Genomic DNA, 25,357 nt, shown 5'->3' on the forward strand with positions numbered 1-25,357 from the left:
CACACACACACACACACACACACACACACTGACCAGGTGAAAGCTATGATTCCTTATTGATGTCACCTGTTAAATCCACTTCAATCAGTGTACATGAAGATGAGACAGATTAAAGGATTTTTAAGCCTCAATTGAGACATGGATTGTGTAAGTGCGCCATTCAGTGGGTGAATGGGCAAGACAAAAGATTTCAGTGCATTTGAACAGAGTATGGTAGTAGGTGCCAGGCACACTGGTTTGAGTGTGTCAAGAATTGCAACGCTGCTGGGTTTTTCACACTCAACAGTTTCCCGTGCGTATCAATAATGGTCCACCACCCAAAGTACATCCAGCCAACTTGACACAACTGCATCCCTGTTGAATGCTTTCGACATATTCTCAAGTCCATGCCCTAAGGGCAAAAGGGGCTGCAACTCAACATTAGGAAGGTGATCCTAATGTTTTGTAAACTCAGTGTACCCCACAGAGGTTTCATGGAGTGTGTGCCAGCCTGCCAGGCCACTCACTCACCTCATGCCGCGGGTGGAGTGGTTGTGGAAGTTATGCAGAAGCTGTGGCACCCCCAGCATGGCCTCAAACAGCACGGCCAGGGAGCCCAGGCCCTCCACGAACAGCACAGAGTCCAGCAGGAGAAGGGTGAGGAAGGCACACAGCACCGTGAAGGCAAAACAGAATAGCAGGTAGTCCTCAAATGCACTCCAGCTCCAGAAGTAGCGCAGGTCCAGATCTAAGAGGGGGTGGGAGAGAAGGGGGAGGAAGAGAGAGGGAGTGATAGAGGGAGAAGGGGAGGGGGAGAGATCCCTTCATTAGAAAATGCACCATCACAGACATTCATTGAACACACCACACAAATCAATAGAGTGCAAGTAAGTGAATGAAACAGAGACTCAGAAGCTTTTTCATCAAATCAAAAACAATCTGGCTCTGGACCCTGCAAGTGTCATCACTGGGCCCTTTCCACCACACAGAGCCAATACAAAGCTATAGAGAGCTATTCCCTAACTCATTTAACCAGATTGTGCTTTCAAGTTCTGCTTTTTCAAAGTAAAGTCAAATGTAGCCGTTGAGGCGAAGCCTACACTCTGACCAATGAGAAAGGGACGCAACATGGCAGCTGAAAGAAAATGTGGTCACAGACCGAGAGCTCTTTTCTCACTGTAACAAATATTCATTATTCAGATATTCTAAGAATATTTAAACTTCCATCCATTATTTTCTGTTTGCACTGGCAGCCCAATAGGGTCGGCCTACTGTAGTAGCAGAGCCCTAGAGAGAAGACTGTTCACAGAAAATAGAGGCATTTAAATACAGTTCCAGATCTGCTTCAGTGACGTTATTATTGCCATTGTTCATCTAATTGTATTCTAATGCAATTCATGGACAAACGACCTAAAAAGAAAGAGAATGAGGAAGACTGCATGACATAAAAGACAAGAACAGTCAGAAAGAGAGAGTACTAAAGAGACCCCCCTGAGGGTCACAAGCTGAAATAAGAGTGACCTAAAATCCAGAGACAATCATGCATACTGTGTCAGAGGTTCTCTGTCTGGTAATGGTATATATAGGACCAGTCAGCTCTTCACAAGACATCCCACATGATCAATGGCCTCATATTCCTTTGAAATTACTGGAGAGGGGGGAATAGAATGAGCTGACATCAGCTGAATGGGATTGATAGTTAAATAAGAGCCCATTTGTTAGTGAGCCGACTGGACTGTGACCTTCCATATAGGAAGTGGTTGTGTTCCGCGCATTGTCATTAGGTTCTGCATTCTGAGCGCCTGCACAGAACACACGGCAGTACCTGCCAGGGGGAACAGTGGCGACGGTGGGACACACCTGTCAGGAACACAGACCGCTACACACCACCTCCGTTGCCGGGCCCACGGCACTGTGGGAGAGGCAGAGTGAGACGTCTCATAGCGAGCACCGAGCAGCGTGCATGATTAATGATTAAGCTCCTACAGATCCAACACAGAGATAGGATCTGGGGGGAGGGGGGCAGGATGGATGATCAGAACAGAGAGGGGGACAGGACGCGTACACTCGCTTATGACAGCACGCACACGCCAGGGCCCACCACCATGAATAATATCTGTAGAGCCAGATGCTGACACTGATAGAATCTGAACAGGCCTTACTCAAAAAATAATCCTCACAGGACTTCATTTTCACCTGCAGAAAAATCTGATTTTACACACCCCCCCTCCCACTGTTCTAGTGTGGTAAAAGCTCTGCCCTTTGTCAGGCACATGAAAGCTTCTCTCCCCTTTAAATTAGACGGGCTAATCACTACTGGCACTACTACAGCTTACCCTGTTTTCCAAACTGTGGTCTGTTTTTCCCAAATACAGTATAGCTCCCTCTAACTATTCACTCCTCTCTCTCTCCATGCACTCCACCTCTCCTTTTAAAAGCCTAATAGTTTTATTTGCACACTCAAAAAACACCTACAGTAAATTGTCCAGTAAAACACAATGAATAAACATAACCAATGAATCTGAATCACATCTAAAAGAACAATCAGTAAATGTCCCTCTCATCTCCCCCTTTCAACCTCTCCTGTCATCCCCGTTTTTCTCTCTCTGCCATCCAGGCTGCTACAGCATCAGAGGCAGGCCGTCCTTCCCAGTGAGATCCCTGGCAGTGTTGTGCTTAGCTTAGCCAGTCTGGAGAGGAGAGCAGACTTGTTGACAGGCCGCACTTCAAAAGACCCACACAAGAAGGTACTGTACTGAGGAGGAAAAGTGGGGAGGTGAGGTGATTCTTTTTTCAACAGCCCTTCAAAGATCAAACATTTCAATTACTAAAACCGCAACAAACAAAAGTGCTCAATGGAAATTATTCAAACATCGTGACAGTGTCGGTAACCCAGGGCAAACAGGTTTACAGCGGAGTCCACCCTAACCACATCTAGGATGGCATCTAGGGTTTACATTCTGCCAGTCATCTGGAAGACAGGCAGTACAACAAACAGCTGCCAGTGTTAGCAGTGTTACAGCGCCCCATCAAGATTGTCCATCTCAGCCACAACAAGGAAAAGGAGAGGGAAAGAAAGACACATTTCACTCGAAGCATTTCATGTCATGCAGAGTACAGAGATATCTAGAGAAAGACAGCTAGAGAGAGGCCCAGAATATCCAAACTCATCATCCATAGAGCCAACTTTGAGCCTCCCAACCAGAGGAGACCCAGCTCGTGATGGGTCTACTCCATCACAGCCCACCCCAGGCTCCAAATCCCACCCCAGGCCCCATGCCCAGTTCCAAGGGAGTCCCAGTTCCATATGCCATCCCTGCACTGCTGTCCTCCTGCTGGGTCACCAGGGCCAACCCAGCCACCCTCTCTCTGTCTGTCTTCTGAACCCATGACTCTGGGACAGGTCAACCATCGGCACAGAGATACTGCCATTTCAGCTCATAGTACGCCCACGAGTATCGATTGTTCAAAGGGAGGTTGAATCCAGTTAGGTTGGATCCAAGATAATAAAACAATTAAATCAGATCTGCCAGACAAACCAAGAGAATAACAGGAAGTAGGCATACATAGTCAGCGTGGTCTGCACACATTTTACTCAGCATCACTCAGACTGTGACTAATAAAGCACCTCTCAATTAGAAATCTTAACATGGCACCTATGCCCAAGTGCCATGGGCAGAGATCTGGCTGTCATAGGGGAAGCCTGCAGGACAGACTGAGGTTTGGGTAGCACAGGCTTTAACGAAGGCAGCAGACACAGAGGGCCTGGTTTCCTCAGTCAGCAGTGGGACTGATTGGCCTCTCATTAGGAAACACTAGACCACTGTCCTGTCTCATATTACACAAGTAGGTGTGTTACTGCACATACTCAACATGGAAACAAAACATACAATATGTTTCCTCTTCAAGCTTCACCTCTTTCACATAATACTTTACATAGGAACACTGCAGAGCCCAAAAAGTCATTAAAATCTTGCCCCTAGTCAAAAAGTAGGATTTTTGTATTCATCAAGTTGAATTTGAACGAACGTGACAGGGGGTTTCGATTACAGCTGTATTACAGCATCTGAGACTGACTGGGTACCAGACAGACTGACATGGGCATAACTGCTGATCAGAGAGCAGTAATGTGTGCCTGAAAGTGGCTCTACTCAAATTCTACTTGAGAAATAAAATGTACCGTACCCTTCTCATAAGCTCTTTGAATATTCTGAACAAGGACAAAGACCGTGCTGATATAGCTATGTCATTAAGCTTATATTCAATTAAGCAGCTCTAAGTACACCGATTAAATTGGAATTAAAATACAATTTCTAAATCATTTAGGCATTCAGGCATATCCATATTTGCATTTTGCTATATATAGTAGATGACTGCAGTACTATTCTATTGTCTTGTGGCCCTGCTGCAGTGTCCTATGGTTCTGACCTGGGTCAGTCACACATCAACCCCTGCCTGTGTTCAATTAACATTTATTAAAATAAATCATGAGGACTGATTTGCATTATATGTCATTATAATATTCATACACATAGTAGTACACAATTTTATCCTGGAAGATAATTTCACAGGAAACACAAACCAAGGCAATCACGTCCCTGAATGCTCACTAAAGCAGGTCATGTTAGGTGGGCCTTTTCAAGATACTTTCCATAAAAATCTAAGAGAATAAACTAAACTTGACAGTCGGGCAGAATACTTGAGTTTAAAGTGTGGGTAACTCAAACTTTTGCATGACATCAAATGTCCCATTGACGTCACCTCTATGACAAGTTATTTACTTAAAGGGACACATTTACACATACTTCCAAGTTAGGATTTGTCCTCGACTCCTTTTCTGAGGTAGCCTACAAGACAGACACAGACACCTAACCTATTACTATAACAAATGTTTCTATTCTGTCAGAGCAGCAGAGATAGACTAGTCTATTTGACAATGTGGATTGCAATGACCTCCTTGTGGATTGCAATGACCTCCTTGTGGATTGCAATGACCTCCTTGTGGATTGCAATGACCTCTTTGTGGATTACAATGACCTCCTTGGCCAAACAGGTTAGAACTGATCAATCAATCATCCAGCATCCTCCCAGAACACATCCTGGTAAAGGCCCGTGCAGCTCTCTGACACCTCCCAGAACACATCCTGGTAAAGGCCCGTGCAGCTCTCTGACACCTCCCTGAACACATCCTGGTAAAGGCCTATGCAGCTCTCTGACACCTCCCTGAACACATCTTGGTAAAGGCCCGTGCAGCTCTCTGACACCTCCCTGAACACATCCTGGTAAAAGCCTGTGCAGCTCTCTGACACCTCCCTGAACACATCCTGGTAAAGGCCCGTGCAGCTCTCTGACACCTCCCAGAACACATCCGGGTAAAGGCCCGTGCAGCTCTCTGACACCTCCCTGAACACATCCTGGTAAAGGCCTATGCAGCTCTCTGACACCTGACATCCCTGCAGCCCTGACACACATCCTGGTAAAAGCCTGTGCAGCTCTCTGACACCTCCCTGAACACATCCTGGTAAAGGCCCGTGCAGCTCTCTGACACCTCCCTGAACACATCCTGGTAAAGGCCCGTGCAGCTCTCTGACACCTCCCTGAACACATCCTGGTAAAGGCCGTGCAGCTCTCTGACACCTCCCTGAACACATCCTGGTAAAGGCCCGTGCAGCTCTCTGACACCTCCCTGAACACATCCTGGTAAAGGCCTGTGCAGCTCTCTGACACCTCCCTGAACACATCCTGGTAAAGGCCCGTGCAGCTCTCTGACACCTCCCTGAACACATCCTGCAGCTCTCTGACACCTCCCTGAACACATCCTGGTAAAAGCCTGTGCATCTCTCTGACACCTCCCTGAACACATCCTGGTAAAGGCCCGTGCAGCTCTCTGACACCTCCCTGAACACATCCTGGTAAAGGCCTGTGCAGCTCTCTGACACCTCCCTGAACACATCCTGGTAAAGGCCCGTGCAGCTCTCTGACACCTCCCAGAACACATCCTGGTAAAGGCCCGTGCAGCTCTCTGACACCTCCCAGAACACATCCTGGTAAAGGCCCGTGCAGCTCTCTGACACCTCCCTGAACACATCCTGGTGAAAGCCTGTGCAGCTCTCTGACACCTCCCTGAACACATCCTGGTAAAGGCCCGTGCAGCTCTCTGACGCCTCCCAGAACACATCCTGGTAAAGGCCCGTGCAGCTCTCTGACGCCTCCCAGAACACATCCTGGTAAAGGCCCGTGCAGCTCTCTGACGCCTCCCAGAACACATCCTGGTAAAGGCCCGTGCAGCTCTCTGACGCCTCCCAGAACACATCCTGGTAAAGGCCCGTGCAGCTCTCTGACGCCACACAGAGTGAAAAAATATAGACTGCGGAAGGAGGGAGTAGGCAGGTCAATGGACATCCCATCTAAATAATGACTTTTTAATGAAGGCCGGATGGTAATTAGACAGGGGTCAGACTGGGTGATGCGGTAATCACACCCCGAGAACACCTGCCACCGTGGTAACGTTCTGACAGAGCAGCAGCTGGAATGTGCATTCGGAAAAGTATTCAGATCCCTTGAATTTTTCCAAATTTTGGGGTATTACATCCTTATTCTAAAATGGATTACATAAAAAAAAAAAATCCTCATCAATCTACACACAATACCTCATAATGACCAAGTTAAAACAGGATTTTAGAAACAGAAATACCTTATTTACATAAGTATTCAGACCCTTTGCTATGAGACTCGAAATTGAGCTCAGGTGCATCCTGTTTCCATTTATCATCCTTGAGATGTTTCTACAACTTGATTGGAGTCCACCTGTGGTAAATGCAATTGATTGGACATGATTTGGAAAGGCACACACCTGTACATAAGGTCCCACAGTTGACCGTGTATGTCAGAGAAAACACCAAGCCATGAGGTCAAAGGAATTTGAAGAACACAGGAAGAAGTTTAGAACCACCAAGACTCTTCCTAGAGCTGGCTGCCCGGCCAAACTGAGCAATCAGGGGAGAAGGGCCTCGGGTCAGGGAGGTGACAAAGAACCCAATGGTCAATCTAACATCTCCACTGAGGAACACTGGAGCCCTGGGAGAACCTTCCAGAATGAGAACCATCTCTGAAGCATTCCACCAGTCAGGCCTTTATGGTAGAGTGACTAGAAGGAAGCCACTCCTCAGTAAAAGGCACATGACAGCCTGCTTGGAGTTTGCCAAAAGGCACCTTAAGGACTCTCGGACCATGAGAAATGGTCTGCTGAAACCTTGATTGAACTCTCTGGCCTGAATGCCAAGTGTCACGTCTGGAACAAACCTGGCACCATCCCTACAGTGAAGCATAGTGGTGGCAGCATCATGTTGTGAGTATGTTTTTCGGCAGCAGGGACTGGGAGACTAGTCAGGATCAAGGCAAAGAAGAACAGAGCAAAGTACAGACAGATCCTTGATGAAAACCGGCTCCAGAGCGCTCAGGACCTCAGACTGGGGTGAAGGTTCACCTTCCAACAGGATAACGAAACTAAGCACACAGCCAAGACAACGCAGGAGTGACTTCAGGACAAGTCTCAATGTCCCTTAGTGGCCCAGCCAGAGCCCAGACTTGAACCCGATTGAACATCTCTGGAGAGACCTGAAAATAGCTGTGCAGCGACACTCCCCATCCAACCTGACAGAGCTTGAGAGGATCAAGCTTGTAGCGTCATACCTAAGAAGAGTTGAGGCTGTATTCACTGCCAAAAGGTGCTTCAACAAAGTACTGAGTAAAGGGTCTGATTATTTTTATTTTTTATTTTTTTATTTGTTTTATTTCACCTTTATTTAACCAGGTCGGCTAGTTGAGAACAAGTTCTCAATTTGCAACTGCGACCTGGCCAAGATAAAGCAAAGCAGTGTGATACAGACAACAACACAGAGTTACACATAGAGTAAACAATAAACAAGCCAATAACACAAACAAGTCAATGACACAGTAGAGAAAATAAAGTCTATATACAGTGTGTGCAAAAGGCATGAGGAGGTAGGCAATAAATAGGCCATTGGAGCGAATAATTACAATTTAGCAGATTAACACTGGAGTGATAAATGAGCAGATGATGATGTGCAAGTAGAGATACTGGTGTGCAAGAGAGCAGAAAAGTAAATAAAATAAAAACAGTATGGGGATGAGGTAGGTAGATTGGGTGGGGGGCTATTTACAGATGGACCATGTACAGCTGCAGTGATCGGATAGCTGCTCATTTTTTATTTCGAATTAGTTTTTTTGCAACATTTTCAAAAAACCTGTTCTTGCTTTGTCATTATGTGGTACTGTGTGTAGAATGATAAGGGAAAATTGTTTATCCATTTTAGAATAAGGCTGTAACATAACACAATTAGAAAAAGTCAAGGGGTCTGTAATATAGAGTTGTCAGTTCATTTATATGTTCTAATGTCTTCATATTGGAAAGCATAAAGTAAACATTATCACAACAATCCTTTAGTGGACTTTGTACACACATTCATGGCATAGACTTGGTTCAAGACAGACATACAAAAACAGAGGACAAGGTCATTCCTCAACAACAGCTTTGACCACTGTCTAGCTGTCCAGTCACGAGCCAAATGAAAAAAAAACACCACCAGGCATAGTCAAGGTGACATTGTCATTTCTATATATTCGGCAAGAAAAGAGCATTGTCTGGAAAGTGGTCTGATAGATAGATTCAATTGTCTGACCAGAAATACCTAAACTCACCCCCCTCAGCCCTTTCTCAGATGATCTATTATTTACACCGGTCTTATCTGACCAGGAAGTCTTCTATTGATAATGTGTCTGCTGGGTGGCAGATAATTCGCAGGCGTCATATCGAGCAGGACCTGCTAGTCCCTCTGTGCATTTTCCCTTATCAGGACCCTCCTCACTGCTCCAGCTGCTCACCTGGTGATCACTATCACACAAGTCACCTTCACATGGATTAAGTGTGTGTGTGTGTGTAAACACACCAGCAATAAGAATTGACCAAACCTTGTCTACTAGGCTCTTTGTTGACTGTCATGCCTACCTCTTAGAATGCTAAAAACGTGCAGAGTAGTACACTACACGCTTGACCACCCTCCTTCACCAAGGTCAATCCTCTGTGTTCAACCACTCCTCTCTCCTATCCTGTTGTCATCCTCTAAACATGCAGCTGGCCTGCCTGCCCCGGCTGATGTTCAAATAAAACGTACCTCACAGTGCAGTGTGCAACATGCCGCATCACCTCACACTCTCCTCTCCTCCCTCCACACACTGCTATTACAATCGGTCTGCCCTGCGCCTACATAACAGCCTTCCCTCTAACCACTTCTACAAGAGCACAGCAAGATTACAGTTGTTCGTGCATCATCCATTTGTGAGTTTTACCTGAACTCTCCTGCCATACAGGGAATGATGAGTCATTAAACTCTATTTATTAAACTCTAATCTCTATATTCTGGTTTCCACATTGTTCCCGATTGTGTGCTATTACAGTGAAGTGTCCTGGGGGGACAAAGGGAGCATGGGCTGTAATGTCACCATGACCTTATGGTCAGGAGAAACATTAAGGAAAAGTCACCATTTTATCCTTACCTACACCATGCCTTTCTGGAGAAAAAAAATTATAATTCCTAGCCCTGAGGGGGAAAAATGAAAATAATAGTTTTTCAACATTGTTTTGAGGGCAAGCGGTAGCTGGGGAGTCAGTAATGACTTAGTATGGGTAGAATCAGGACAAGACAAGGACAGAGCCAATAAAGGGCTTTTATCTCTAGTTCTCTGAGCTAAATGGAAGTTACACAGCAGGATTAAGACTGCAGGATGATGAGAGCGCGAGAGACAGAGCGACAGAGCGCGAGCGACAGAGTGCGCGAGCGACAGACAGAGCGTGTTGAGCGACAGACAGAGCCTGTTGAGCGACAGACAGAGCCTGTTCAGCGACAGACAAAGTGCGTCGAGCGAAAGACAGAGCGAGCGAGAGCGAGAAAAAAGCAGTTCTGATAAGAGTTACATAAGAACAATGCAAGCCAGACAGTGAGAGTGGCTTCAAGGGCAAAGCATAACAGCAACACACGCACTGCAGCAGGGTTTCCTACCGCAGCAGGTTTTCCTACCGCAGCAGGGTTTCCTACCGCAGCAGGTTTTCCTACCGCAGCAGGGTTTCCTACCGCAGCAGGGTTTCCTACCGCAGCAGGGTTTCCTACGGCAGCAGGGTTTCCTACCGCAGCAGGGTTTCCTACCGCAGCAGGGTTTCCTACCGCAGCAGGGTTTCCTACCGCAGCAGGGTTTCCTACCGCAGCAGGGTTTCCTACCGCAGCAGGGTTTCCTACCGCAGCAGGGTTTCCTACGGCAGCAGGGTTTCCTACCGCAGCAGGGTTTCCTACGGCAGCAGGGTTTCCTACCGCAGCAGGCAGATGACACCAGCCAGGCTCCAGACTCTAATCTATACAATGCCAAGCTACACACCTGACTGGCACCCATTTAGGGCCAACTAACTAACTTATAAACTCATTTATGTCTCAAGCTCTGTCAGGTTGGATGGGGAGCGTTGCTACACAGCTATTTTCAGGTCTCTCCGGAGATGTTCGATTGGGTTCATGTCCGGGCTCTGACCAGGCCACTAAAGGACATTCAGAGACTTGTCCCAAAGCCACTCCTGCGTGGTCTTGGCTGTGTGCTTAGGGTCGTCGTCCTGTTGGAAGGTGTACCTTCGCCCCAGTCTGAGGTCCTGAACACTTTGGAGCAGGTTTTCATCAAGGATCTCTCTGTACATTACTCCATTCATCTTTCCCTCGGTCCTGACTAGTCTCCCAGTCCCTGCAGCTGAAAAACATCCCCACAGCATGATTCTGCCACCACCATGCTTCACCATAGGGATGGTGGCAGGTTTCCTCCAGACGTGATGGTTGGCATTCAGGCCAAAGTGTTCAATATTGGCTTCATCAGACCAGAGAATCTTGTTTCTCATGGTCTGAGAGTCCATTAGGTGCCTTTTGGTAAACTCCAAGCGGGCCGAGGAGTTAACACTACCATAAAGACCTGATTGGTGGAGTGCTACAGATGGTTGTCCTTCTCCCATCTCCACAGAGGAACTCTGGAGCTCTGTCAGTGACCATCAGGTTCTTGGTCACCTCCCTGACCAAGGCTCTTTTCCCCCGATTGCTTAGTTTGGCGGGTGGCCAGGTCTAGGAAGAGTCTTGGTGGTTCCAAACTTCTTCCTGTGTTCTTGGGGACAATCAATGCTGTAGAATTTTTTTTGTACCCTTCCCTAGATCTGTGCCTCGACACAATCCTGTCTCAGAGCTATACGGACAATTCCTTCGACCTCGTGGCTTTGTTGTTGCTCAGACATGCACTGAACTGTGGGACCTTATTTAGACTTTCCAAATCATGTCCAATCAATTGAATTTACAGGTGGGCTCCAATCAAGTTGTAGGACCATCTCAAGGATGATCAATGGAAACAGGATGCACCTGAGCTCAACTTCGAGTCTCATTGCAAAGGGTCTCAATACTTATATAAGGTATATATAAAAACATTTAATACATTCGAAATAAAACTATTTTCCCTTTGTCATCATGGGGTATTGTGTGTAGATTGGTGAGGTGGAAAAAATTATTCAATCGATTTTAGAATAAGGCTGTAAAGTAACAAAATGTGGAAAAAGTGAAGTGGTTTGATTTACTTTCCGAATGCACTGTAGTTGCAATGCAAAATGACTAGTTGATTTGGGAAAGAGGGATGGCTGGAGGGGGTTGGGGAATGAGTGAAAGCAACATCAAAGATTAAGGGAGAGAAATAAAGTGACATTACATTAGACAGGGAACGAGACAATAGTGTAGAGGTATGCCAACTACTCTGATCTTGCTTCAATGTCAGTCTAAAATGGACAATTAAATAAAGAGGAAATAAACAAAAATATAAATGCACCATGTAACAATTTAAAAGATTTTACAGAGTTACAGTTCATATAAGGAAATCAGTTAATTGAAATAAATGAATTAGGCCCTAATCTATGGATTTCACATGACTGGCAATACAGATATGCATCTGAGAGTCAGACAATGGGTCACAGATAGGTCCCGTGTGGCTCTGTTGGTATACAAACGGTTGTGGGTTCAATTCCCACAGGGGCCCAGTAGACATCAAAAAAGTAGGGAACCATTCAGTATCTGGGGCTCAGGATCTTGCCACAGTATCTATGTTCATTCAAATTGCCATCGATAAAATGCAATTGTGTTTGTTGTCCATAGCTTATGCCTGCCCATACCATAACCCAACTGCCACCACGGGGCACTCTGTTCACGTTGACATCAGCAAACCGCTTGCCCACATGACGCCATTCACGCTCTCTGCCAAACCGGGATTCATCCGTTAAAGCAGCACACTTCTCCAGCATGCCAGTGGCCATCAAAGGTGAGCATTTGCCCACTGAAGTCAGTCACGATGCCGAACTGCAATCAGGTCAAGACCCTGGTGAGAACGACGAGCATGCAGATGAGCTTCCCTGAGATGGTTTCTGACAACAAAAATGATTTGGTTGTGCAAACCCACAGTTTAATTGGTTGGCTGGTCTCAGACAATACTGCAGGTGAAGAAGACTTATGAGATCCTGGGCTGGTGTGGTTACACGGAGTCTGCGGTTGTGAGGAAGGTTGGACATACTGCCAAATTCTCTAAAACAATGAAGGCGGCTTATGTTAAGAGAAATAAACAAATGATCTGGCAAAAAGCTCTGGTGGACATTCGTGCAGTCAGCATGCCACAATTGCACACTCCCTTAAAACATCTGTGGAATTGTGTTGTGTGACGAAACTACACATTTTAGAGTGGCCTTTTATTGTCCTCAGGACAAGGTGCACCTGTGGAATGATCATACTGTTTAATCAGCTTCTTGATATGGAACACCTGTCAGGTGGATGGATTATCTTGGCAAAGGAGAAATGCTCAGTAACAGAGATGTAAACAAATTTGTGCACAAAATAGATTGAGACAAATAAGCTTTTTGTGTGTATGGAACATTTCTGGGATTTTTTATTTCAGCTGATGAAACATGGGAACAACGTTTTACATGTTGTGTTTATATTTCTGTTCAGTATATATTCCGGTCAGATGGTGGGGCAGTGGGGGTTACAGCAGTTTATTCCCTCCCTCCCAGGGCAACCACAGAGCATCATGGAGCAATGAGACAGCAAGGACATAGTGGTGGACGATGGGATGGGGGGCTTGGGACGATCACATCACCAACCAAGACATATTGAGGACAGTGGGGTCAGGCATTGAGGACAGTTTATTCTGGTGGATGTGGACATATCCTTTACCATTCCCCTGCATGACAAATCATAAGCGGTTGCCTCAATCTTGTCAGCCTTTCTGTCTGAATCTCTAGAACTCCACCAAACTGTATATTTTTATGCCTTTTCACTCCTCTGTCTCTCTACTTCCCTCTGGCATTTTCCGTCCTCGCTCCATTAACAGGGTTGCACAGCATAGACAATAGGTGCTTCCTTATGTCCGAACAGGTTGTTTAAGTTCTCTGCATTCCCTGTTCAGTCTGTCATTTCTGGCATATATTATTCTTACTTTGATCTGAAACAGCATTCTGAGATAGGGGACAGAGTTCAGCCAATTGATGCGTCAAGTGTGTGTGTTGGATCCTTCCTGCCAATAGAGCTAATTAATAGGAGCTTGTCAGGGTCAAGGGGCTGGAGGCACCACACTACTCTGCCTAATCACACCCTTACTGGGTATCAGCGCCAATGCAAGGTTAGAGCAGCCCACTGTAAAATGCCAGACTGGCATTACACCTGATATTTCTGGGACACAGACTCTGAAAGGTGTTGTGTTTCTTAGAGTGAGAGGTTTGTATGGAGGGCTGGGTGCTGCTCAGGGCTGTTCTCAGTGAGCCCAGTGTGAGACAGGGTGGAGGAGACGGGAGACGTTCAACGCCTCAGGGAGAGCCCTAGGCGCAAACAGGGCTGGACATTTTTCAGCCCATTTTTGCGTCACAACCAAAACCCACAAAAACAGTCACCAGACATCTTGCATCCACGTGCACGAACCCACACGTGCACGCACACACAAACCCACCCTCAGCGCTTCACAATTCTTTTGCAAACATATCACAGCTGTTATACAGTACAGAGGCAAACACCATACAGAGATGGGCTTTTATGTGCCATCTAATGAAATAGGGGAGATCTTTTCATTTCTTTTTGATGGCTGCAGGTGTAGTCTAATGCAGGGGTGTCAAACTCATTCTGCTTAAGACAAATCAGGTGAGGAAAGTTCCTTAGTAATTAGTGACCTTAATTAATCAATCAAGTACAAGGGAGGAGCAAATATCAAAGTTTATTGTTCTAGCAGGTGCAGCAAAATGTTTACGTAGAATGTCTCACAAATACAATTTTCACTTTATTTTATTTTATCTAAACAAGGAATAACAATCCATAGTAGATAGTGAACATGTGTGAGAATCCAGAATATGTGGTGTGTATGTGGTGTATAGACAGTATATAACTCAGAAAATAAAATGATATGTAGAGAAGCAGGTATATTAGAATGAGCTATGAGCGAGAATACAGTGTATACATACAGTGAGTAAACAACAGTAAATAAACAGAATATGAAGTGACCAGCGTTCAATGACTATATACATTTGAGCGTATAAAACATTAGGAACACCTGCTCTTTCCTTGACATACTGACCAGGTGACAGCTATGATCCCTTGATGTCACTTGTTAAATCCACTTCAATCAGTGTAGATGAAGGGGAGGAGACAGGTTAAAGAAGGATTTTTAAGCCTTGAGACATGTGTGTGCCATTCAAAATATTTAAGTGCCATTGAACAGGGAATGGTAGTAGGTGCCAGGCGCACTGGTTCAAATCAAATCAAATGTTATTTGTCACATACACATGGTTAGCATATGTTAATGAGAGTGTAGCGAAATGCCTGTGCTTCTAGTTCCGACAATGCAGTAATAACCAACGAGTAATCTAACCTAACAATTTCACAACAACTACCTTATACACACAAGTGTAAAGGAATGAAGAATATGTACATGAAAATATATGAATCAGTGATGGTACAGAACGGCATAGGCAAGATGCAGTAGATGGTATCGAGTACAGTATGAGATGAGTAATGTAGGGTATGTAAACATATAAAAGTGGCATTGTTTAAAGTGGCTAGTGATACATGTATTACATCAAGATGGCAAGATGCAGTAGATGGTATAGAGTACAGTATATACATATGAGAGGAGTTATGTAGGGTATGGGGCGGTATGGGGCAGCATACCTTTATTAATCTAGGCAGGTCAGTTGAGAACAAATTCTTATTTTCAGTGATGGCCTAGGAACAGTGGGTTAACTGACTTGTTCAGGGGCAGAATGACAGATTTGTACCTCGTCAACTCTGGGATTTGAACTTGCAAACTTTCGATTACTAGTCCAACGCTCTAACCACTAGGCTACCCTGAGTCAGTATGTTGGCAGCAGCCACTAAATGTTAGCGATTGCTATTTAACAGTCTGATGGCCTTGAGATAGAAGCTGTTTATCAGTCTCTCGGTCCTTCCTTTGATGCACCTGTACTGACCTCTCCTTCTGGATGATAGAGGGGTGAACAGGCAGTGGCTCGGGTGGTTGTTGTCCTTGATGATCTTTATGGCCTTCCTGTGACATCGGGTGGTGTAGGTGGCCTGGAGGGCAGGTAGTTTGCCCCCGGTGATGCGTTGTGCAAACCTCACTACCCCCTGGAGAGCCTTACAGTTGTGGGCAGAGCAGTTGCCATACCAGGCGGTGATACAGCCCGACAGGATGCTCTCATTTGTGCATCTGTAAAGGTTCGTGAGTGCTTTGGGTGACAAGCCAAATTTCTTCAACCTCCTGAGGTCTAGGGTGTCAGGTAGGTAGGGTGGAGGTGATATGGTCCTTGACTAGTCTCTAAAAGCACTTCATGAGGACGGAAGGGAGTGCTACGGGGCAGTAGTCGTTTAGCTCAGTTACCTTAGATTTCTTGGGAACAGGAACAATGGTGGCCCTCTTGAAGCATGTGGGAACAGCAGACTGGGATAAGGATTGATTGAATATGTCCGTAAACACACCAGCCAGCTGGTCTGCGCATGCTCTGAGGACGTGGCTGGGGATGCAGTCTGGGCCTGCAGCCTTGCGAGGGTTAACACGTTTAAATGTTTTATTCACGTCGGCTACAGTGAAGAAGAGTCCGCAGGTTTTGGTAGAGGGCCGCGTCAGTGGCACTGTATTGTCCTCAAAGCAAGCAAAAAAGTAATTTAGTCTGTCTGGGAGCAAGACATCCTGGTCCGCGACGGGGCTGGTTTTCTTTTTGTAATCCGTGATTGACTGTAGACCCTGTCACATGCCTCTTCTGTCTGAGCCATTGAATTGCGAACCTACTTTGTCACTATACTGATGCTTAGCTTGTTTGATTGCCTAGCGGAGGGAATAGCTACACTGTTTGTATTCGGTCATGTTTCCGGTCACCTTGCCCTGATTAAAAGCAGTGGTTTGCGCTTTCAGTTTCGTGCGAATGCTGCCATCAATCCACGGTTTCTGGTTTGGGAATGTATTAATAGTAGCTGTGGGTACGAGATCGCCGATGCACTTGCTGATAAACTCACTCACCGAGTCAGCGTATTCATCAATGTTGTTGTTTGGCGCAATGCGGAACATATCCCAGTCCACGTGATCGAAGCAATCTTGAAGCGTGGAATCAGATTGGTCGGACCAGCGTTGAACAGACCTGAGCGTGGGAGCTTCCTGTTTTAGTTTCTGTCTGTAGGCTGGAAGCAACAAAATGGAGTCGTGGTCAGCTTTTCCGAAAGGAGGGTGGGGGAGGGCCTTATATGCGTCGCAGAAGTTAGAATAACAACGATCCAGGGTTTTACCAGCCCTGGTTGCACAATCGATATGCTGATTGAATTTAGGGAGTCTTGTTTTCAGATTAGCCTTGTTAAAATCCCCAGCTACAATGAATGCAACCTTTGGATATGTGGTTTCCAGTTTACATTGTGTTAAATGAAGTTCGTTCAGGGCCATTGATGTGTCTGTTTGGGGGGGGAATATATGCGGCTGTGATTATAATCAAATATAATTCTCTTGGTAGATAATGCGGTCGACATTTGATTGTGAGGAATTCTAAGTCAGGTGAACAGAAGGACTTGAGATCCTGTATGTTGTTATGATCACACCACGTCTCGTTAATCTTAAGGCATACCCCCAGCCCTTCTTCTTACCAGAAAGATGCTTGTTTCTGTCAGCGCGACGCGTGTACCGACTCCGATAGCGTGTCTCGAGTGAGCCATGTTTCCGTGAAGCAAAGAACGTTACAGTCTCTTATGTCTCTCTGGAATGCTACCCTTTGAGTGTTAACTGCAACGCTGCTGGGTTTTTCATGCTGCTGGGTTTTTCATGCTAAACAGTTTCCTGTGTGTATCAAGAATGTTCCACCACCCAATTTGACAACTGTGGGAAGCATTGGCATCAACATGGGCCAGCATTCTTGTGTAACACTTTTGACACATTGTAGAGTCTATGCCCCAACTAATTGAGGTTTCTGAGGGCAAAAGGGGGTGCAGCTCAATATTAGGAAGGTGTTCCAAATGTTTGTGTACTCAGTGTACATGGGGCTTAGTCTCAAGGTGCAGGGCTGAGTCCCAGGCAGGTAGCCGGCTAGTGATGGCTGTTCAACAGTCTGATGGCCTGGTGATAGGCGTTCCTCAGTCTCTCCTTCCTGGCTCTGATGCACCTGTACCGTCTCTGTCTGCTAGATGGTGGCAGAGTGAACATACCTTAGTTCGGGTGGATGAGGTCTTTAACGCCTTGTTCATAGATTTGTCTAAAGCTTTTGACACTGTAGACCATGCAATACTTTTGGGTAAACTGTCGTCAATAGGACTGGGATTGAATACCTGTCATTGGTTTCCTGTCACCACTCCATCAGGCCTCTAACCTGCCATGACTCGGAATTCCTTGAAGATCACCGGTTGGCGACCACTGGTCCAGGGTGTCGGGCAAGATAATATGGTCCTGAACTAGCCACTCAAATCACTTCGTGATGACAGAGATGAGTGCTATGGGGCGATAGTCACTTAGTTCAGTTACCTTCGCTTGCTTTGGTACAGGAACAATGATGGACATCTTGAATCAAGTGGGGGCAGCAGACTGGGATAGAGAGAGGTTGAATATGTCCGTGAACACTCCAGCCAGCTGGTCTGCGCATGCTCTGAGGACGCAGCTTGGGATGCAGTCCAGGAAAGCAGCCTCGTAAGGGTTAACACGCTTGAAACTTCTACTCACATTGACTACAGAGAATAGGAACCCACAGTCCTCATAAGCATAAACTCTGTTTTCCTCGATGCAGGCAAAGGTGTTAAGTTTGTGCGTATGTATCGCTCTGCCTTTTAAAGTTGGAAATTAGTATTTCCAGTATCAAATCTGTGGAAGATTTGAGAAAATGGTAGCGAGAGGAGAACAGTGAGCAGTGTGGCAGTAGGATGATCTCTGCAGGTGTCCAGGGGCTCCCTGTGTGCAATGTGTGATGAGGTTATTTAAAATGAGGCACCCAGAGAGGTGAGGGTTCAGCCTGAGACATACACTAGCAACTTCCCAGAATCAGAACAGGAAAAAAATGGAAATACTCCATTACTTCAAGAACAGATCAGAACTTGTGGTTGGACACAAGGCGAGCAGTCTTAGCCGCTGAACACCATATTATGTTTGACAGACTAAAGTTTGACCCAACACTGACCCTGGTTGAATGGTCAGCCATGCTTTGCCTCATTTACTTGTCTGTTTCAGCTGGTAGAGGAACAGGCCTCTGATAAAATAAATTGAACACTCAATTATAAACGTGACCTGTGGAATGCACATGTAATTTAGACTTCGGAGCACTAGTGCTTATAACAGTGAACCTTTTTTGTGGGATACACAAGGCAATTCTAGGTCTTGTGGCATATTTTGGTTAAACTATTCACAATTCAATAGAATTGCAACTACACTGTGGGAGCCAAGGACTACATGCTTTCTGGTAAGTTTTGATTACAATACTGGGTTGGGTGAATATATTTTATATGACGAGGGCCTCCCGGGTGGCGCAGTGGTTAAGGGCGCTGTATACTGCAGCGCCAGCTGTGCCATCAGAGTCCCTGGGTTCGCGCCCAGGCTCTGTCGTAACCGGCCGCGACCGGGAGGTCCGTGGGGCGAAAGTGGTGAAGCAGACATCAACATCTCACGGTCCTCCTGGAATCAGAAGTTTTTTTGACTCAATGGAGGAACGTAGTCAGAGAAATGCTGATGAATGTCTTGCTCAAGCTGTGTATGCAACTGGTTCACCTCTGATGCTCACGGGCAATATATAACGGAAGAGATTTCTGAATAATCTTCGCCCAGCATACACCCCTTCAACCAAACATGCTTTATCTACTAATTTTCTGGATGCAGAGTTCAAGTGAAGGTCAAGCAAATCATAGAGAAAGCAGACAGTATTGCAATAATCTCTGATGCGTGGTCGAATGTTCGTGGGCAAGGAATAATTAACTACATCATCTCCACCCCTCAACCAGTACAAGAGCACAGACACAAGAGACAACCGGCCTCTACTTTGCAGATGAGCTGAAGGCAGTCACCTGGACCACAGAAGGTATTTGCACTGGTGACAGACAATGCTGCGAACATGATGGCTGCTTGCTTCAACCCTCACATCACACCCATTGGCTGTGCTGCTCATGCATTGAATCTGCTCCTCAAGGACATCATGGCACTGAAAACAATGGATACACTCTCCAAGAGGACCAAGGAAATGGTTAGGTATATGAAGGGTCAACAAGTTATAGCAGTAATCTACCTCACCAAGCAAAGTGAGAAGAATAAGAGCATCATATTGAAGCTGCCCAGCAACACCCATTGGGGTGGTGTTGTCGTCACCTTTGACAGTCTCCTGGAGGGGAAGGAGTCTCTCCAAGAAATGGCCATATAACAGTCTGACGATATGGACAGCCCCATAAAGTAGATCCTCCTGGATGATGTATTTTGGGAGAAAGTGGTAAGCAGCCTGAAACCTATAGCAGTAGCCATTGCACAGATTAAGGGAGACATGCCATCCTGTCTGATGTTCAGACTCTGCTTGCAGATGTAAGAGAAGAAAGCTGTACTGCCCACCCTCTTCACTGTTGCTCCAAGCAGAGGAAACTGCAGTTCTGAGATGTATCAAAAAGCGTAAAGACTTCTGCCTGAAGCCCATACACGCCGCAGCGTACATGTTGGACCCCAAGTATGCTGGCAAGAGAATCCTGTCTGGTGCAGAGATCAACAAGGTCTATGGTGTCATCCCTACCGTGTCTCACCACCTGGTTGAGGGCAAGGTTCTTGGCAGTCTGGTGAAGTACAATTCCAAGCAAGGGCTTTGGGATGGAGATGCAATACGGCAGTCGTGCCAACATATCTCAGCCACCTGGTGAAAGGGACTTGAGACTCCTTCCCCTGTTACCTCCATCATCCTCCAAATCCCATCAACATCAGCCGCCTCAGAGCGCAACTGGTCCTTGTTTGGGAACACACACACCAAAGCACGCAACAGGCTGACCGATACAAGGGTTGAAGAATTGGTGGCCATCAGGACAAATTAGAGGCTTTTTGAGCCTGACAACGAGCCATCCTCAACAAGGTTTGAAAGTGACAGTGAAGATGAGGTCTCAGTCTGATGTTCAAGAGGTGAACATTGAGGAGGTCCAGGGTGAAGACATCGAAGCCCGAGAGGAAGACTAACCAAAGCTTTAGTTTCTGGACTATAATTTTACAGATGTATGTTGAAAATATTTTGGGGAGATGCGATGGATAATTGTAGATCATTCAATATTCCCTTTTTTAATTGAATTAAAGTTCAATTCGTAACTAAATAGTTTTTTATTTATATTGGAAGGATTTCATCATTTGCAAATATGTCTACTTATGATAAGGTAAAAAGTTTACGTTTCTGTCTCCATATGACATGGTAAATATATCTAATGCAAAAAAACATCTAAATTTAAATGGTATTAATATTCATTCGCATTTATTTCCGTTAATTCCCACGGAAAGTTTTGACCTCTAAATATTCCCCAAAATGTGCAACCCTACCAACAGGTGTATAAAATCAAGCACATAGCCATGCAATCTCCATAGACAAACATTGGCAGTAGAATGGCCCGTACTGATGAGCTCAGTTCCTTTCAAAGTGGCCCCCACATAGGATGGCACCTTTCCAACAAGTCAGTTCGTCAAATGTCTGCCCTGCTAGAGCATCCCGGTCAACTGTAAGCGCTGCTACTGTGAAGTGGAAACATCTAGGAGCAACAACTCCTCAGCTGTGTGATGTGGTAGGTCACACAAGCTCACAGAACTGGACAGCCGAGGGCTGAAGCACGTAACATATGACAATCATCTGCCTCTGGAAGCAACATCAGCGCAAGACCTGTTAGTTGGGAGTTTCATGAAATGGGTTACCACGGCCGAGGAGCCGCACAGAAGCCTAAGATCACCATGCGCAATGCCAAGCGTCGGCTGGAGTGGTGTAAAGCTCGCCACCATTTTACTCTGGAGCAGTGGAAACGTGTTTTCTGGATTGATGAATCCTGCTTCACCATCTGGCAGTCCGACGGACAAATCTGGGTTTGGCGGATGCCAGGAGAACGCTACCTGTCACAATTAATAGTGCCAACTAAATGCTACAGCATTCAATTACATTCTAGACGATTCTGTGCTTCCAACCTTGTGACAAAAGTTTGGGGAAGGCCCTTTTCTGTTTCAGCATGACAATCCCCCTGTGCATAAAGTGAGGTCCATACAGAAATGGTTTGTCGATATCGGTGTGGAAGAACTTGACTGGCCTGCACAGAGCCCTGACTTCAACCCCATCAAACACATTTGGAATTAATTGGAATGCCAACTGCGAACCAGGCCTAATTGCCCAACATCAGTGCCCGACCTCACTAATGCTCTTGTGGCTGAATGGAAGCCTTCTCAGAAGAAACTTTATATTCATCATCTCCAACTTATGTGAAAATAGTGAGTTTGTCTTGCAGTCAAAAAAATGGATAAGTGTTTCCAATGACAGACAATTAGTAGGCAATAGCTACTCATAATTGGTTAAAATCCCAATGCACACCGATGTGGTCATTGAAAACACTTATCCTCCTCCATCTTTTTTTCCACAAAACATAGAAAAGTGCCATTTTCAGATATGTTGGGGTGGTGCTGGAGATGATGAATATGAAGTTCAGAAATGTAGACATTTCCCTTTAAAATAAACCCTGTTTAATCTATAAAAAACATTTGTCACAGAAAATAGATGATTTGCAGAATGGATGAGATGGAGGTCATTACCACTCAATAAATTAATAGGGACATTTTAGACATGCTGCAGAATTTTCTATCCCATCAAGGTGTGCCAAGGTTAAAAAAAGGTTGGGAACCACTGCTCTAGGGAGCCAATTTCAGCAACCTGTCTGTCACACCTGTACCTTGTCATCCTCTGACTCACAGGAAGCGAGAGGGGGGAAGACAAGAGATTAATTAAGGCCTCAATGACTGGAGATAAGAGGGAAGGCAGGGGGAAATTGGGACAGTGGTGGAAAGAGAATAGTGTCTGCTAAGAGGGGATTGAGATATACTGTAGTTAACAGGGAGCTCTAGCCTTGCAGCCCATCTATAGACAGCCCTCTGGGAGCACACAAAACATATAGAGCCCTCTGTCTGCTCTGGATTGACAGTACTGTCAGAGTCATGGGAGAACTAGTGATCAATGGTGTTGGTGTAATAAGTCCTGTTTTCCCATCTTACACTACTCTCTCTGTGTGTGTGTGTGTGTGTGTGTGTGTGTGTGTGTGTGTGTGTGTGTGTGTGTGTGTGTGTGTGTGTGTGTGTGTGTGTGTGTGTGTGTGTGTGTGTGTGTGTGTGTGTGGTGTGGTGGGGGAAGAACCAGGACACTGAGGTCAAAGATGAGCTCATGAATAAATAAATTGGCCACAAATAACCAACGGTATTCTGACAGGCCCACAGTGCAGCAACTGTCAATATGTATTGGTGACAGGAGGCACCGTGATTTGGAATTCTGCACAATGTCAATACGGTGCGACACTATTAAAGGCGTCACAAAAAGGTCGATGAAAAACATCAACAAAATAAAGTACAAACACCGGGGTCACGCGAAGATACTTCCTACACTCTAACTACAAGTCAGTCTGCTGCGTAGGCTATCTGCTGTGTTTCTTGCCCTTTTTAATAATTCATATGACCCTGTGGGAATAGCCACTGGCAGTAGTCTGACTCGACCTTTCCCAGAAGAGGACTGAGCACTCGGAGTTCTCCATGTTTAAGAGGGCCCAGGCATATCACCAACACCTAACCACAAACAGAGCTTATGCAAACATTCCCATGGGGATGATTCTAAAACAAGCACACAGTCAGAGCCATGGACAAAAGCACAACATAACAATTAAGTTAACTTCAGCAAAACCAACTGAAGAACAACAAAACTGAAGGGTTGGCTACTGATTATATTCAGCTTATGTCACCAACTGTACTCTACTTACACACCCCGCTAGCTTCATTTTACTTATCTAGGCTTTAATTACACACAGTGTACACCTCTGTGTAAATACAGGGGAGTAATAAACGCTCAACCTGTGCTGAGAGCGGTCACACCTGAGTGGCAGACAGACTGGCGGTCCCAGTCCAGACCGCAGTAGAGTAGACCCGAACTACACTGAGCAGCACAGCCAAACTCATCCAAAACAAACAGACCACTCCACTAAGGCACCTGGCATAAGTACTCACTGTATACAGTCATCACTGCTCAAGGAAGATTACCTCTGAGTCAACAACACAGCCACTGTCCCATTCCCTCATTTTCTACACAGTTACAGGTAGTGTATGGCAAAGAGCAATGAACAGACAGGATGGTGGGTGCAGTTGTGACCAGTAGATGGCTCTGTTAATTCATTAGTACATACAGGTAACTGCCAAAATTAAGGATACAACATATATTCAAAGCAGGTGCTTCAACATAGGTGTGGTTCCTGAGTTAATTAAGCAGTTAACATCCCATCATGCTTAGGGTCATGCAAAAGTTGGCATTAATAAAAACTGAACTTGACGCGAGAATGTGCTTTAGACCATGTGTATGCACAGTGGTTGAAGTATTGAATTGCAAGACAAAAGTGGCGTAGTAGCCTTGTGCAAATGGGGAATATATGACACTATTATTCATAACAAACAAAAAAATAGGTAGCTAAATATAATAACAAGATGCAACAAGATTGCTGTTAGTGAGAGGAGTGAAAATCGATTTATAACACAACCAATGCAGAATAAATTCCTCATCTTTTCTGTCCATGGTGAGTTCATATTCCCTTAGTAGCCATACAACACCCATACGCATCTGTCATTTAATTGGACCTATTAAACAGGCTATTATAATTCCAGTTTTTGCTCTACGCATCTGAAAAGGAGAGCAGTTTATAACATGCAGTATAATTTAACAGGTGAACAGACAGATGCACATGGGTTGATCTTTTGCATGGAAGTGCGTTACAACTGTAAGTAGGCCTACTGTAATCCAAGTAGACAATGTTTCAGGATTCACAGGCTGTGCCGTATATTTAGGTTTGGGAAAAAGTAAACGTAAAACATTATTGATTCAAACTTTCTGTTTCCAGGTACACAACAATTTATAATTGTTCTTGTCTTTCAGAAACAGTCAGAGCAAATGTAACTGCAAAAGAAAATATTCTGCCACTCCAGACACACGTCACACATGATGTTGACTCTCACCGACATTAAAGCGAGTCAACCTTTCTTTAGGGACCTTGATGTATTGAGGAGAAATGCTCATTTCATTCCATTTAGTTCCCCATCTATCAGTCAGTTTCAATTAGTTTGTAATTCTTGAAACATTATTTTGGAGCACTCGGCAGCATGAAAAAGACAGTACCTTCATCGTTCATTTTTGCAACTTAAAAGTTGCTAAAAGGGTTATAATAACATCTGTATTTCCTTTTCCCCTTTTCCTCAGTCCACGTCTAAAACCTGCATCATAAGGGTTATAATAACATCTGTATTTCATTTTCCCCTTTTCCTCAGTCCACGTCTAAAACCTGCATCATAAGGGTTATAATAACATCTGTATTTCATTTTCCCCTTTTCCTCAGTCCATAAGGGTTATAATAACATCTGTATTTCCTTTTCCTCAGTCCACGTCTAAAACCTGCATCATAAGGGTTATAATAACATCTGTATTTCCTTTTCCCCTTTTCCTCAGTCCACGTCTAAAACCTGCATCATAAGGGTTATAATAACATCTGTATTTCCTTTTCCCCTTTTCCTCAGTCCACGTCTA

The 25,357-nt window shown here is 45.2% G+C and overlaps 1 protein-coding gene across 6 annotated transcripts in view; it reads right to left on the reverse strand.

The window, feature by feature from the left end:
• si:dkey-246g23.2 (solute carrier family 66 member 2) overlaps positions 1 to 25,357 on the reverse strand; it is a 70,164-nt gene that overhangs the window by 31,943 nt on the left and 12,864 nt on the right. For all 6 annotated transcript variants that reach the window (XM_035790935.2, XM_035790933.2, XM_035790934.2 and 3 more), the window contains exon 4: positions 511 to 727. In XM_035790935.2, coding sequence (XP_035646828.1) covers positions 511 to 727 — 217 coding nt within the window. The remainder of the gene's footprint in view (positions 1 to 510; positions 728 to 25,357) is intronic.

Source organism: Oncorhynchus keta, chromosome 17 (genome assembly GCF_023373465.1).
Source record: "Oncorhynchus keta strain PuntledgeMale-10-30-2019 chromosome 17, Oket_V2, whole genome shotgun sequence".
Taxonomy (NCBI): domain Eukaryota; kingdom Metazoa; phylum Chordata; class Actinopteri; order Salmoniformes; family Salmonidae; genus Oncorhynchus; species Oncorhynchus keta.